Source organism: Kogia breviceps, chromosome 13 (assembly GCF_026419965.1).
Source record: "Kogia breviceps isolate mKogBre1 chromosome 13, mKogBre1 haplotype 1, whole genome shotgun sequence".
Taxonomy (NCBI): domain Eukaryota; kingdom Metazoa; phylum Chordata; class Mammalia; order Artiodactyla; family Physeteridae; genus Kogia; species Kogia breviceps.
In genome coordinates, this window is record NC_081322.1 from 41018372 (window position 1) to 41035195 (window position 16824).

General features: G+C 40.4%; 1 protein-coding gene across 1 annotated transcript in view; it reads left to right on the forward strand.

Moving 5' to 3' along the window:
* LOC131767797 (uncharacterized) overlaps positions 1–16824 on the forward strand; it is a 47159-nt gene that overhangs the window by 25622 nt on the left and 4713 nt on the right. The window contains 6 exon segments of the mRNA XM_067011195.1: positions 3841–3963; positions 4303–4487; positions 6421–6546; positions 11931–12130; positions 12856–12977; positions 15079–15307. Coding sequence (XP_066867296.1) covers positions 3841–3963; positions 4303–4487; positions 6421–6546; positions 11931–12130; positions 12856–12977; positions 15079–15307 — 985 coding nt within the window.

Consider the following 16824-nt stretch of genomic DNA (forward strand, 5'->3'; position numbering starts at 1 on the left):
AAAGTGGAAAAAAAGAGCATTTAAATAGATGATGGCATTACAGTCGGCATCGTGACACTGTTACTGCTTTCCATCAGCTTCAGAACTCAATCCGGTAGCCATTTCTTTAAAGTCTCAGAAAATTCCCCTGTACAAGAACACTGGGAAAGAAAGGTCTTTTCCAGTAAAGTGGATAAAGCATACCACATTAAGTTGTCCCTTTTTTCCTCAGAGGAGAACTCATTTTGCATAACAGGCTATAGGAGCTAAATGCCAACAGAAGCTGACATGCTAGCTTATAAATCTAAGCAAACTGTTTAATTTTTGTATGTTACATGTAATTTTCTCAGTATAATTTCTGTTTTCCACCGGTGCCTCTCATTTCATAAAAAACAATATGTTCACTTTTGGAACTCCTAGTCAAAGGAAGCTCCTAATTATTAAAAAGTTTTATGCCTAATGAATAGTGAAAAGCAGGGACTTCTCTGGTGGCGCAATGGTTAAGAATCCACCTGCCAATGCAGGGGACACGGGTTCAATCCTTGGTCTAGGAAGATCCCATGTGCTGCAGAGCAACTAAGCCCATGAGCCACAACTACTGTGCCTGCACTCTAGGGCCTGCAAGCCACAAACTCTGAGCCCATGTGCTGCAACTACTGAAGCCTGCACGCCTAGAGCCCGTGCTCTGCAACAAAAGAAGCCACTGCAATGAGAAGCCTGCGTACTGCAATGAAGAGTAGCCCCCACTCACTGCAACTACAGAAAGCCTGTGCTCAGCAACGAAGACCCAACGCAGCCAAAAAAAAAAAGAATAGTAAAGAGCAAAGCAAACCAAAAACAACCACCTATCAGAAAAATGTTTAACAATGAAATATCTTCTTGATGGAATATTATGAACCATAGCTATTATTTGGAAACACTCGTGGTTTTACTTATTAGAAGATTTCTAAGTTTCAGCTTAAATAAAAAATCTATAATTGAATGAGCAACTCATTAAAGAGGAGTCTCTTCAGGGAGATTAAGTATTTAATCACCTGGTGTACTTACAACAGCACGTAAAAACTGAATCAGAGCCAGAGAATCGAAAGGGCTTACAGAGTACCCCTGATCTACCTTTCTGATAATGACAATTAACCATCCCCACAGGTGATCATCTGCCCTGTTTGTGAAGATTCCAGAGGGATTCCTGTGGTTATACAATAGGCAATGCCACATACACAAACCAAATGACATGTCTCCCGAGAGCCAGGATATAATGACTGCTTAAAATTTATAGATAAATGGATTCTATCCAACAGTGGATTACTTAACAAAGTTTTTATGTTATAAGAATGAATAGATGGGAGATAAAAGATTGGGATCTATTGGTTCCATAGTTTAAATGACTCATGACTATAACAACTAAGAAGAAATACATATACATACATATATATATAAAATAGCAAATGTTGGTGAGGATGTGGAGGAATTGGAACTCTTGTGTACTGTTGGTGGGAATGTAAAGTGGTACAGCTGCTTGTGTGAAATAGTATGGTGGTTCATCAAAAAATTAAAAATAGAATTATCATATGCTCCAGCAATTCCATGAAGTGGGTATAGATAGCCTATGCAAAGGACCTGTGGCCAAGAGGGAGCATGGCACCCACAAGAAATGAAAAGAAGACATGAATGGCTGGGACACAGTGATCCAGGAGGAAAGTGATGCAAAATGAAAGTAGCCCAAGGTTTCTCAACCTTGGCACTATTGAAATTTTGGGCCTGATAATTCTTTATTGTGAGAGGCTGTCTTGTGCACCATAGGATATTTAGAAGCATCCCTGGCCTCCACCCACTAGATGCCAGTAGCACTTTCCCCCAAGTTATGACAACCAAAAATGTCTCCAGACATGGCCAAATGTCCTCTGAGGGGAAAAATCACATTTGGTTCAAAACCACTGGAGAGAGATAGGCAGGGGCCAGACCACGTAGGTCCTTTCATGGAGTTTTGCTTTGTTCTGTGAGCAATGGGAAGCCCTTTGGGATATTAAAGGGGAGAAGGGATAACATAATCTAAATTCCATTTCTAAAAGATCCTCTGCCAGTAGTGAGTAAAATGGAAGGGAGAATAAGCCCAGGCCCGAGGGTATGTGGACAGACCAATTAAGAGGCTAGGCCAGTTTAGAAGTTCCTAGACTAGTCCTAGTGCAAACTAATGACAGCTTGGACTAGGGTGGTGGGTGGTGGAGATGCATACAATTGGATGGATTTGAGAGATAGAAAGTAAAATCAACAGGACTTCATGATAGATTGGACATGTAGGGTGAGGCAGAAAGAGACATCAGGAATGTTTAATGCTAGAGGAAGTGGATGGGTGTGGTGCTATTTACTAAAATGAGGAAGCTGGAGGTCGCCTTGGTTCGTGGGGGAGATCACACGATTTGATCATGTTAAATTTGAGGGGCCTTTGAGATGCCCAGGAACAGATGCTAAATAGGTAATTGGATATGTGTGTCTGGAGCTCTAGGAGGTCTGGATTGGACATATAAATTAGGGAGCAAATGGTCTAAATATGGTAATCTCAGCTGTGAAAGTGTACTATCTCCTAGGGCAGGACTCTAGGAAGAAAAGATGAGGTCCTAGGACTGAGGCTTGAGTGTGGCCACCATTTAATGACCTGATAGAGAAGAAATGGCTGGAAAATTGGTGAGAGCAAGAAGAATATGAGCAGGGAGTGCTAAATTGTGTCAGATGCTCCTGAGAGATTGCATAAGATGACTAAAGAATGTCTGCTGGATGTGGAGCAAGGGTCATTGTTGGTCTTAGTGAAAATGGTTCAGGTGGCTTGATGGAGACAAGAGCCAATGGATGAGGAGCAGGAGGTGAAGAAATAGAGACAGTGGGTACAGATGATGTCTTAGGAGGTTGGACTGTGAGAAGGAGGAGAGATGTAGGGTGGAACCTGGGGAAGGGTGTGAGGATGTTTCAAAATCAGAGGGCTGTGAGCATGTTTCAGTGTCAATTGGGAAATCTCTGGTTGAGATGAGTTGGATGTCCAAGGAGAAGAGATGCTTCAGAAGGGGAGGGAACGGCCTTAGAGAAGGGGAGTGGAATCGGCCCCTACTGTGCAGAAGGAGCAGGAAAGGAGGGGCGGGATTGTGGTGGGTTTGTGTGTGAGTGGAGAAGTGGAGGGGTGTCATCTGAGACTGAGGGAGGCTGGGCATTGCGGGTGGGGAGAAGGGTAGAGAAGTTTGAAATTATGAGAATTATTATTAGAATAATGATTCTCAGGAAGAAATAGGCCCTTGGTCATCTAAAAAATAAAATTATGATTGGAATACTCAAATTATATTAGTTTCCTAGGGCTACCATAACAAAGTACCACAAAGTGAGTGGCTCACAACAACTGGGAGAGAAATTTATTCTCTGACAATTCTGGAGACTACAAGTCCAAAATCAAGGTGTCGGCAGGGCCATGCTATCTCTGAAGGCTCCAGGGGAAAATCCTCCTTGCCTCTTCTGGCTTCTGGTAGTTGCCAGCAGTCCTTGGTGTTCCTTGGCTTGTAGACGCAACACTCCAATGTCTGCCTCTGCCTTCATGTGGCCTTCTCCCCTATGTATCTGTCTCCAAATTTCCTCTTTTTATAAGAACACCAGTCATTGGATTGGAGCTCACCTTAATCTAGTATGACCTCTTCTTAATTTGTGTACGTCTGCAAAGACTGTATTTCCAAATAAGGCCACATTCACATGTTTCAATTGGACATGAATTTTGGGAGGACACATTCAACCCAGTACATTACTAAGACATAAAATTGTGTTAATGCATTTTAGAAGTATTTATAAGATTAAAAGAAGAATATCTTTAACAGCTAATGTTTACAGATCTCAAGGGCCTCATATTCATGGTGTCATATACTCCCTACAACAACCATTGCAGTGTCTCCACTGTGCCCATGTTACAGACGAGGAACTGGAGGCTAAGAGTAGCTGCGTGACTTGCCTAAGGTGAGATCCTGGCAGAGCCAAGACCTGAACACAGGCACTCTGGCTTCAGAGACCACCTTTAGCACTTGGCTCTATTGTCTACCTTTTTCCAGATAATCCTGAGTTAATCATTAAATTTAGTTAGTTATCTATCTAAGGAACTACTCTTCCCTGACATTCTTTGCTAATGTCTTTTTTCTCTACATATAGCTCTTTATACATTCATCATGTCTATAGCTGCATGCTGACAGCCCACTGTGTGGAAACAGAAGCCTGCTGTTTTGTCCGTTTGGGCTGGCAAAATATAGCTCTCCCTCTTCCGGTAACTTCCAGGCTTGGCTTTCTTTCTCAGGTCTAAAGTGTCCAACTCACGGAGTTCTTGGAAGTGGAGAACCAGGATGACTACTACAGCATGGACGTTGGTTATGTCCACACCCAGGACCAGCAAGGAGGGTATGTCATGTATGATGAAGCCCTGAATGATCTGAAGGAACTAGAGACAGAACTGCTGCTTGTGGCCAGCCATTACACTGAGAAAGAAAAAGGTCAGAAGTCAGATTTTTAAAAATCAACCAACCAAACAGACAAAAACCACTAAGGGCTCTATTTAAGTTACTCCCACCTCAAAATATATAGGCATATACAATAGTATCTGAAAATCCAATAAGCACATACACTTCCTCAACACACACCATTTTAGAAAAGATACAGTTTTGTTTCCAGCTCAGGTCCCCCATTTGTTGGAGATTGTAACTTGGTTATAGTTCTTACTGTTGTTTAGACTCTACTTGTTTCCCAGTGGCATTTCTGCCTTACCCACTGGGTACAGGGCCCTGAGGGAAATTAATGATTTTTTTTCTAAGTGACAAAAAAGGTGATTGACCTTGGGGAAACTGCAGTTAGAAGCAGAGATATTCCTGAGTTCCTAACAGAAAACCACCAGGATGCAAAAAGCCCTGGGTAGGAAAATGCCAGACGAGCCCCAGAGGGAGAAATCATTAGTCAGGGTAATCAAATAACCCATAATCTGTATTCTCTCTTCCTTTTGGCATCACTCAAATTTATCCAATTTTAGAAATAGATGAGGTAAGAATATTCCTATTGGAATAATATGACTGCATTAGCATTGCATTTGGAAAGAACTTAGAGTTTCTAGACACATTGCAACACCTGGAGGGAAATTTAGCAAGAGTTTGTGCTGTTTTGTAATATATGTAGACTTTAATTAAGGATAATTCATGTTCATATTGTTATAAAAGGCTGCTCTAAGAATGTTTAACAATTAACCTTTCAGATCCCAGGCAGAATTAATTTAGTATTAGATTGAATTCTTTGTTCTGTCTTTGCCACAGACCATTTGGGATCTGAATCATGGGATGCAGTGCTGGCATCCAACATTCCAGGGCATTTAATTTCAGCTCTTAGCTTTTATCTCTACTGGTCATCCTACATACTAATGCATCATTTTTGCTGATGTTAGTTTACACTATGATTCGACTATTTCCATCTGCTAAGAACTTACTTTGATTGAAATACTTAGTCACATGAGTATCTCTTGCTGAGCTAGTGAGTATACGGTCATCCATTGTAAAATGATTTCCCAACTGCTGCTATAGAAATTCCTGACCAAAGGCTTTCTCTTGTTCAAGTATGCACCATATACTTGATAATTATTAAACCTGAAAATCTCTTACTTTTTAATATTTTATTCTGAAAGAGACCACTTAAAATTTTAAGCAATAATGATGTCGACAGTGAAAACTTACGGTACTATAGTGGGAAAATATTTTAGCTGAATAACGGCAATGATTACATTTATTGATTTAAGTTAGTAATTAACATAATTAAGGAATATCTTAGAAATTTCCCTGAAAAGTTTTGACTTGGCTGGCACCAACTGATACAGCAGGTTAAACTGGGTTTTTTTTTTTTTTTTTTTTTTTTTTTTTGCGGTACACGGGCCTCTGGCTCCGGACGCGCAGGCTCAGCGGCCATGGCTCACGGGCCCAGCCGCTCCGTGGCATGTGGGATCTTCCTGGACCGGGGCACGAACCCGTGTCCCCTGCATTGGCAGGCGGATTCTCAACCACTGAGCCACCAGGGAAGCCCTACTGGGTTTGTTTTTAAACCACCAGGGACCTGTTTTTACCGAAGGAGAAATGTGTTTTGCCTTTAAATTACAGGTTTGCAGACATTTTAATAAATATTTCATGTTAACTGAATTTTGGTTATATTTCTAAAATTAGTCTTTTAAAACTAAAAGTAAAAACAAAAACCTCTGTTGATTTAAAAGTCAGCAAGTATGAACTTAGCATCTGGTCTTGCCCATGGCTCTTTAACCAATTCTCAGGAATCCCAGTTACCCATTCAGTGTTTTCCTTCCTGAGAGGGAGCTGACAATCTGAGGGGTCCATTTCTACTAGGAATAGCTTCATAGAGAGGTCTGTCTCTGGTCATTTTCATCCATTTCTCTACCAGGTCACAAAGAGGGCAGTAAGTCAAATATTGACCAGGACTGGGGATGGGCCCATGCAGGTATGGACAGATTTGCTGCGCTATATGACATGTGGACTTGGGAAGCAACTCTTCTAGAAAACAAGCGCCAGGTATTTTTGCCTAGAAAACAAAACATCTATTGAACATTCTTATAAACCCCGATATATTTTTTTAAACCCAGTGGGTCTTTTAGGGCAGCTCCCAATAAAATGAATAATTATTTAAATAACCTTAACTGGTTGTAAGGATGTGAGTAATAAATTTTACATTCTTTACTGTGATTCTTTGTTATAAAAAATAAAATATGAAGGATATGACTTTATCTTAAGGGAAATTTTTTAGAGGGCTGTATAATTCAGGCCCTTTTATAATATGTATGCTTTTATTGAGAATGAATGATGATTCCATTCATGTTCATTGTCCTGTCTGGGACAAGCCTCACTTTGCTAAACACAGACAAACTGACTGACCTTATTATGGCCTTTAGAAGGATATGCCACATGTGGGTGGGTGAGAGCAGTTGGGCAAGGATTTCCAGAATGGAAATAATAGGATTTGAAGACTGGATGTTGGAGTGAGAGAATGAGGGTGGAATTAAAATGACTTCCTTGGGCTCAGGGAGGAGGCTGTTAACTGAAACAGAATGAAAGAGGAGGGGCCTCTTTAGAGGGGAAGGTAACATTGAGTCTAGGACACAAGGTATGTGAGGAGAGTTTGATAAAACCCAGGTGTGAATGTTTTGCAGGAGCTGTAGATTTGAAGCTCAGGAGCAGGTATGAGCTGAAGTATGAATGTGGAATTTGAACCATAGTAATGAAATGACTAGGAAAAGCCAGAGATGCCTGAAATGGGTTCCTGGGAACACTTAACATTTAAGGGGAAGGTCATGGAACAAGAATCCATGAGAGGAACAAGAAGGAGGAGCCAAAGAGACTGAAGAAAGAAAGAAAGGGATAGTGTTAGGAAAGCCCACAGGAAAAAAACATTTTAATTAGGAGAGGATGGTTTCCTGTGTGGACGTGAAGCATCAAGAAAGGTGAGTCCTAAAAACCAGACAGTGGGGGTCAGCCATCAGGCGGTCATTGCCAGCTTTGTAGGACTCTCTCAGAAGAATAGCAGAGATGGAAGCCAGTTACCGTGCATTGTGATGTGGTCGGAGGATGAGGAAGTGAAAATGTTTTCTTTGAATTGTTTTTCTAGTAGAGTAGAGGGTTTACCATTTCATCTATGCTCTGGTCTGTTACTCATGGAGATGTAGGTCACCCACTTTTGAAAACAACTGGCTGGACTTAAAGGGTGCAAGCCTTGGCCTTGAAAATTGTTCCTCTTTTCAAAGACAACTGGCTTCTAGAGTTTGCATCTGCAAACTTGATCTGCCAAACAGAACCTTACTGTGATCAGCTGAGTAAATGGGAGATTTAGACTCAGTGTAGAAACTGGAGAGGCTGCATTAAACGTAAAGTAATACAGAATCCTCAAACTTGACAAGTTTATTGGGCCAGACATGAGTTTTAAGCAGCTCCCCTTTTCTGTACTCTCCCCACCTCCACTTTCAGTTCTTCTAGGCCTTTTATGGAGGCCCCAGGCAGGACTCAATGGCAGAGAAGAATAGAAAGGCAGAGAGTAATAAAAAAAAAATAAATTTCTTCTTACTTTGGCCTAGGGTTCATTCTGTGCTAAGCTACCAGGGCTGTCCACTGGTTTCTTCTGTGGTACGTGAAATTATTTGAACTTAAAACAATCATTGAAAATATCTCCCTCCTTTCTACCCCGAGAATGTGTTCCCTATAGAAACTGAGCTATCTGTGCCCAAAACTGGAAAATGTGGCTTTCTAAATCAGAAATTGTCGAAAGCGCCTAATTTTAATGGATAAACCAGATTTTTATCTAAAGTACAATTGATTTCCCCCAGTACTGATTCTACTGCCAATTGTCCTCAGCTGTTTTTTATTGTTAAATATATTGGAATCACTAAAGTCAAGAATTGTTCAAACACACTGGCTTGTCTTAAATCCTTAAAGTAGCCATATTATGTAAAAGGCTCATAAAAATAGAGCTGGTGTGAATTTAGGTGGATTAAGAGACTCAGAAGCTGGGCATCAGCTGTGCCAGTTCCTGACATTTATACCAACTGCTAATTCTCTCCACAGCCACCAGAGGACACATTTTCAGGGTAATTTGAATTAGTGTTTAGAGCACTAAAAAAAAGCCAAAAATGTGACAAGATGTGTCTGACACTGATTTTCTGTTTTGCATTTTCATTTGACCTAAAATACTGTTTTTAAAAGTTTTTTAAGTCCAAGAAATAAAAGAAAGGCTAAGGTAAAAAATATAAACACAGTACGGTTTGAGATTATTCATTTCTCTATTTTCTCCAATATTTGATGCCTACCGTCAGTGTGCACCACATATTATTTTGCCTGAGAGTTGGCCCTTGACATACACAGGTGACATTTGACAGGCTAGGAAGACTTCTTAGACAAATACCAGCCCAGAGTTTAAATGGAAATGGGCCAGTTAGCAAACAGATAATAAATAGCAACTATGAGGCAGAAAGATCACAGTCCTACCCCTGCTGAAATAGAATTCATAATAAAATTATGCAAAAGGCCATCTGAGAGCTTTTCAAGGTGGAGGGCAAAGCTTGAAAAAGGCATGTCAATTTTAAAAGAGCCACATTTTCCTTCTCAACAGCTAGGGTTGCCAGGTAAAATATGACAATATTGGGGACATACTAAAAAAGTATTGGTTGTTTATCAGCAATTCAAATTTAACTAGATGACCTGTATTTTTATTTGTTAAATCTGGTAATCCTACCAACAACAAAGTGATAGTGGCAATTTAGCACCAGCCTCTGCAACCTGGTATCACCAGATTGGAATCACCAGCAAGAGCCCTTACCACAAACTTCCCCTGCCAAATAACCAAACAATAGGGCTTATTGTACAAAAACAGGTCAAGGCAATACAAATACTATAAACCAGCTCCTGGGATTGCCCTGGCCCAGCCAAAAAGGTTTAAATTCGTCCAGAATGATTTAGGGAAGTTATTGTTTCTTTTCTAATCTTCCCCTAGGCTATTGAGTGGCACCCTTCTTACCCCATCACTCCTTCGTTTCTGCTTTGTCTTCTGCTATTTAATAACTGAATGCTATTCTAGAGTAGAGCCCTGTGGATGGGATAAGGTCATTTAGATCACCCTGCTTGCTTCATTTCCCCTGGGGTTCACTTAAAGGCAAGGGAGCTGCACCTTCATTTCACACTCTGAGCTGTGTGAGTTTTTAACCTGTGGAGCACATTCTGTGTCCTAAGCTTTTAGCCTCTTCTGGTGTTATCCTTTTTATACTAAGGTTGACCCAAGGCCCCTTGGACCAATGTTTCCCAAAGGGCATCCTGCAAAACTGGATGCTAAATAAAGTGCCCCAGGCTCTCCCTGCTTGAGCCTTAGCATTGAAGCCCTCAGACACTGGACTTCTATTACTAAGGCAGTATTTGATTCCTAGTCTGCTATTGATTCTCAAGTGTTTACCTCCTTGGGAGCCTCAGGAGTTGTTATTGCAAGATGGAGACACTCCTGGCTTTTCCTGCCACTTGGTTCTTTTACTCCCCGCTGGGCTGTTGCCACCTATATTCAAGTAGTGCTTACACCCTCTCAATTCTTTCTGGTCTTGCATTCTTTGCTATGGGCTCCACACAATGAAAGGGGCCCTTTATCTCCTTTTAGGAAATTCCTTAGCTTGTTAAGAAGTGGGCTGGCTTCCTGGCCTCAAACTACCAGGAAGACCAACACCCAAGGAAACAAAAAATGCTCTTTCTCTAATGCATCTCAGCATATGCTAGGCTGTCGGGTGGGTAGAAATTGCAGGCTCAACAATCCACTCCTTACTGTCAATTAAATGCACACACTGGGCACACCTGTGTCTTTGGTGATACAGCTACCCTGGGAGCTGAGGCCTTTCAGAAGCATGAAACCTCCATTAGAGGAGTGGGTCAGAGAAGACTGGGGAGGGACATGTTGAGCTGAAACTCTTGGGAGGATGTTGGATTAGATCGGCAGAGGAAAGGGATCTGTCCTATTGTGAGACCATTGGGAGTAAAAGTTCAGAAGCTTTCAGTTAGAGTTGATTTATCCATCAGGTAATATAGACGTGGTGTTTAGGAACTAAGAGCTTTTCAGGGACCATTGAAAATATGTGAGATCTGAGAGGGAAAAAAACATGCATTACTCGGAAATCCAAAAAGAAAATACAAAATAGTTATCAATAAATGCTTAAATGACATGTCCATAAAATGTTAAAACTTTAACTGAGCACTTGTAAACATCTCATTATATTTGAAAACAATTTATAGATCAGATTTTCTCACTTCATAAGAATTCTCAAGTACATACTACCCAGAAATCATAGCCAATCATTAATGAAATGTATTGCTCATAGCCAAATAATTTGAAAAGCAAAATTATAAATATCATTTAACACTTTTACAGAAAAAAAATTGATTGGGATGTGAGTTTTAATGTATTTGATATAATGTGGGTCAGGGTCTCCAAAAGTAAGTGAGTCTAAGGCCTATGAAAGTTTTAAAACAACCCTAAGACAGTAATTACATTGTTCAGAACTACTTACATATTGGCCCTTAGGTCCCTGTTTGGGATTCCAGCCCAGTGATCTCTGAAGAGCTTTTTCTGATTAGCACCATGATTAATAGAATACACAAATAGAATTTACACACAGAACAGAAATTCCTTAAGTGCATAAACAAATGTAAAAACAAAATAAAGAATATCTCTTTCTGAATTCCCACACTAAGAACCCTCTTCAACGGTTAGTGCATGGAAGCTTTCTTCGGTTTTTAGAAAAGACTTGTGAACTCCACTAAAAGAGAAGCTCCCTCGATGCTCTTGAGAGTTCTGTACGTAGGCCTTTCCTAGTGAAGTCTGATCTGGGATAAATGCCTTTATAGCTAGAGGGGACTTTCATCCTCAGCTTGCCACTCTAACCCCCTCTCCCACCATTTCTACATAGGTGAAACTTCGGCAAACTGTTAAAGCGAAAGGGTCATAAATGGGACTGAGGATGTAGAAGAGGGGTGGAGGCCACCTGCTCACCTTTGGTGATAGAGTAAAATGGGGGAGGGAGAGTGGGTCTGTGGAAGAAGGTGTTGGAGATAAATGGATTTGATGAAGTGACATTGAATGCACTGTCTCATTAGAGCTTATAATTATTAGATGTTATATTATTCATTATATTACCCCCCCTTTATTTGTGGAGAGCAGAGGAAGAGGGGACAGAGGTGAAACGAGTGCTTTGTCCCTCACCCTCCCTAGCTTGGTCTGTGTCGCACTGGTGCAGCAGCTGCCCACCCTGGCCCGGTACCCAGAGGTTCAGAGCTGTCCCTCTCCTGTTGATGGTGGGGGTCTTTCCAAAGCATGGAATGGGTGGAGGCTCACCTCTTTCTGCTGAGCCCTGTTCCCTGACTATCAACCTTATTTGAAACTTCTTGGCAATTACTCTGAAGCCTACCAGCATGCGTTGGACCCAGAAGAGAGGTTTGCCTTAGCACAAGTGATCACTGACGTCATACACAGGTGCCCAAGGTTTGATCTCAGCTACCCTTACTTCATTAAGGCATACCGAGAGGAATGCACCTGCCTGAGGCTTCACCTGCAGCTGGTGAGGGGCATCCTCATGTGAGTATATTTGGATTTTAGAAGATACCATGTGAGAAGAGGATGAAAAACACAGACCAGAACTGAAAATCGTGTTTTCCTTTCAGTCCCAGTCCAGAATCTGGGTTTTCTAGGGCAGCACATACACGATGTTTATATGTAAGCTTACTTGCATTGTTGAATTCCAAGCATGACTACAATCTTAAAGGGAGGTTTCCAATCCTAATTACATTTAATGATACCAAAGAATTGACGAGCAGTTTTCGTTCAGTCACAGAGCTTATAGCGAAAGAAGGATGAAACCTACCCCCTTGTAAGACATTAAACTGTAAAATTATATTTATTTTTTAAAAGGTTGCAATTATGTCTAGGACGCTACAGGAAATGATCACAGTCTGTGTCCTCTGGGGAAAAGCTAGGAGATAATGATTGTTGCAGTACAGTTACCTTAGGCCTGCTTAGAATTTTTTCCTTGTAGTCAATTATTTGACAGAAAGAAGTTTTCTTGTGACTCTTAAGATCGCCTGAAGCTGGTTGCCTTTGCTTTCCCTGGCTGACCCTCGGCTCAGACCAAAGACAAGCATGTCTCTGTGTGAGTGAATCCTTAAAACCCATGTCTGGGTGAAAATTAGTCAGATAATGAAGAGATGCAAAGGGCTGATGTTCTGTTCTTATCATGCCAAGGCTCATAACTCACATCCATGGGAAAGTTTGACTTTTCTAATTTTAACTTTTATGTGATATTTCTAGATAGAGTGTCAGTGGGAGTCTGTCCAGAGGATTTGGCGTGAAGGCCATCCAGATGCTAGCAATACAGTTGGACTCCCCCTTAACATGATTTGCAAATAACTCATTTCCATCAACAATAGTTGGTAAGTTGATGTTGTCTTTAGACATTTTACATTTAATTTCTGGATAATTTAAGGGTATGATGTTAAGCCTAATACTATTCTACAAAGCACCTCTCAAGTATCCGGAGCTGAGAGAAGTAAATATAAAAGTCACAGAAGAGGGATTCCTTTGCATACTCAATATCTATTTACTTTGTAAATAAAGAACAGGAGGCTAGAATTTAAACTTATGCCACTGGGTGCAGAATCTTCATTCCCTTGAGGATTCCTAAAAAACCCCAGTTGCTCTTGAAATGCTGTCATAGGATTTATCAGAGGTGCCACACAAGCCAACATATATGAAACATGGATGTGCTTTAACTTTCTCAAAAAGAAATTTCCTTATTCTAGCAAGTGTCAACAAAAAAGTTTCTGCAGACTCATCTTGTGATACCATCTCCACCCCTTTAAGGAGCAGATTAAATTTCCTGAGATCACTCAGAGAGAGTACATGAAGTCACCCCCTTGATATGTGATATGATTCCCCCTCACCATTCCTTTCCAGGCTTCAAGGGTACAGAGGAACCAAGAAGCTGGTGACAAGCTCCAAGTTGGTCTGTGTAACCCAAGATCACAACCTCTCTGTTGCTCCAAATGGGTGGAGAAATTGTCCAGCTCCTTTCAACATTCAACAACTATTTTTGAGCATCTGCATGTACCAGGCAGTGTGCTAGGAGCTGAGGACACAGAATGAACAATGCAGGCATGGCCCTATGCTCCTGTGAAGTGTATAGTCTAGCAGTACAGGCAGACTTGCAGTAAGAGATTGCCACAATGGGCTGTGATGTCATCTTGGTCCATCATTTCATGGACAGGCATCCCATGGGTAGGGTGCCATGGGATTTCATAGCTGAGGTTCTAACCTTTTCTTTCTTTCTCTTGAGAAAGAAGCCTGGGAGCTCCAGGCACAAGACTGCATTTTCTCCAAAGACCTTTCACAGGACTGATTTTTTAACTATAGTAAGTTTGAGAACACTTCTACTGTTCAGGAAGTGGTTTTTGACAGAACATGCTAGGACTATATGGATACTAAAACCTGTCAGAGTGTCTCAAAAGCAAATGATATTTACTTGATGAGATTCCTTTCCAGACTTAGGATTGTATTTTCTTTTTTTTTTTTTTTTTTTTTTTTTGCTGTATGTGGGCCTCTCACTGTTGTGGCCTCTCCCGTTGCGGAGCACAGGCTCCGGACGCGCAGGCCCAGCGGCCATGGCTCACGGGCTTAATTGCTCCGCGGCATGTGGGATCTTCCCGGACCAGGGCACGAACCCGTGTCTCCTGCATCGGCAGGCGGATTCTCAACCACTGCGCCACCAGGGAAGCCCAGGATTGTATTTTCTAAGATCTAGGACTAAGAAGAATCCCATTTGCATGGGTTTAAGAAGTATTTAGATATAGAAAGACCCTTGACTTGACTGGTGCTATATCCTTTATTTCCAAAGCAATAACCCACAGAAAAGTGTTTTATTATTTCTGGCCTCATTCATTCATAAAATATAACATTTTTATGGCAAACATGAATGATTCCAGCAGTTGTGTACAGAACTTAAAAATTGTCTTCATCCATTATCATTTTGGGGGGAAAAATGGATAAAGAATTGGGTGAAAAATAGAAATAGTCATGGAAAGTATATGTTTAATATTTAGATACCTTTATATTAAGTTATTTTGTTTTCAAATATTTGGCTAAATATTGATTACTGAAATGTTGACAGGTTTGCCATATACAATTTTAGAATCCTTTTTTTAAATTTTATTGAGATATAATTGATATACAGCACTGTATACATTTAAGGTGTACAGCATGATGATTTGACTTACAATGAATCTTATTCTTTTTGGCTTTTAGAGTAAACTATGTCTTCCAATTTTAAAGAGGTTCACAGTAAAGCAAAAAGCATGTTGTGTAACTTGATGGGCTCCCTGGACAGCCTCTGAGACCCCACTGAGCTTCTAATTTTTTATAATGCCCTGAATTATAAGAGTGTTTTATTGGTCTAGAAAAATATAAAATCCAAATACCTATAGAAACATTAAGTTCTTCACTGTGTAAAATCGTCATTAATTGTTTCTCTTCATTAAGCCTAGCTTTGACAAACATTTACCTGCTGGAGTTCCACCCTTCCCTGGGCCTGGCTTTGCTCATCCCCAAGGCCCTTGAGCACCTCCTCAGGGAGGCCTGCCACACCTGCAGTCCCACATCAGCCAGTGCCCTCACCTTGCTAGAGAGACGCATGCTGCGACTGGCCCTGGATGTGTGGCTCACTCCAGCCAAGCCCAAGTTCTGGTACAGCGCACAGCTCCAGAGAGACGTAGGTTCTCTGAAAGGGGTAGGTGGGTCCTTGGCAAAGAGAATGTTTCCTCCCAGATGTTACTACTTAGCTTTGTTTTGACGTTTGGCTCTATTCCCCTCTATTTGGCCAGGGACAGATCATAGTCCTAGGGCTTGACAACATTTTTACTTCTATTTTTTTTCATTTTTGGTCAAAGTTTCTAGTTTATCAGGATGCTGCTACAGTTATAATTTAAAGGGAGATTACTATGGGGAAAATATTTTCTGGTTTATATTTATATTTTTAAAATATTTTTTAATTAAACTTTTTTCTTTCTAAGGTTCTTCCTAAAATGTACTCTTTTGTCCTAAGCTGAGATCTGGTAGAGGAGAGACAGCACTGAGTGAGGAGTCAGTGACTTGGACTCAAGTTCAGTCCTGCCATTAACTTGCTGTGTGACTCTGAGCCTTACTTTCCTATTTTTTAGCATATGTTTGTGTATTTGAGGGGAGGAGGGCAGAAGTGAGCTCAATGATCACTAAAGCCCCTTCCAGCTCTAATGCTCTGTGGTTCAAACTGTGGCCCAGTGATTTACATGGTGTTTGTAATTGGATTTTAATTCTTTTCTTTTTCTATTAAGGCTATCACAGTTGAGCCTGGGTTTCTAATTTGACCTTACTCTGGGTGGGTACTTGCTGTTAAGATGAAGGAACTTTCAAGGACCCCAGCTGCCAAAAACATTTGTTCCACAGATCTGCCTCAGCCTCCTATCTCCTCCTGCCCAAACTAAAGTTTTATTTTCCTTTAAATTAATTTTGAGTTGATCAAAAGTAAAATTTAGAATTGTAACAAAAGAGGAAAACAGAAAATTACTCTAAATATAACCACTCAAATGCATTTGTAATCATTATTTTTCTGAATTCAAGTATTCTTCATATACATGTTTTACATAGTTCTTTCTAATCACATCCTTCATACACTGTCTCCTGTTTTTCTCAGTTAACATCATATTATATATTTTTCCATATTGCTAATAGTCTTTATACTCACTCACCTTTACGACCACATAATTCCCTTAAGTGGTGAATCATAACTTATCCAAACATCAGTGGGCATTCAAGTAGTTTCCAATTTTTCATTATTATTAAAAATGCTATAAGGTACATCTTCATGCTCACAGATTTCCATATTTTGAATCAATTCCTTTGGATAGATTCCAGAAGTGGATTTGCTGAAGCAAAGTTTAAGTCTTTTGATACATGCTGGTAGATCACTTTCCAGAAGTCATGCCACTGATAGTGTATAAGAGTACCAGTTCTGCTATACCCTACAATGTTATGTATAAGCATGTAATGTCTGTGCTAATATATACATATTATATATAAAGATGGCATTACACTGCTGATTTTCTTTCCTTGCTATTTGTTGAGATCAAATGTCTTGTTACTAGTTGTATTTTTTGTTACTAGTTGTATTTTTATGAATTTTCTGTTCTTTCCCTTAGTTTATTTATCTATTGGAATCCTAATGTCATTCCTATCCACTTACATGAGCTC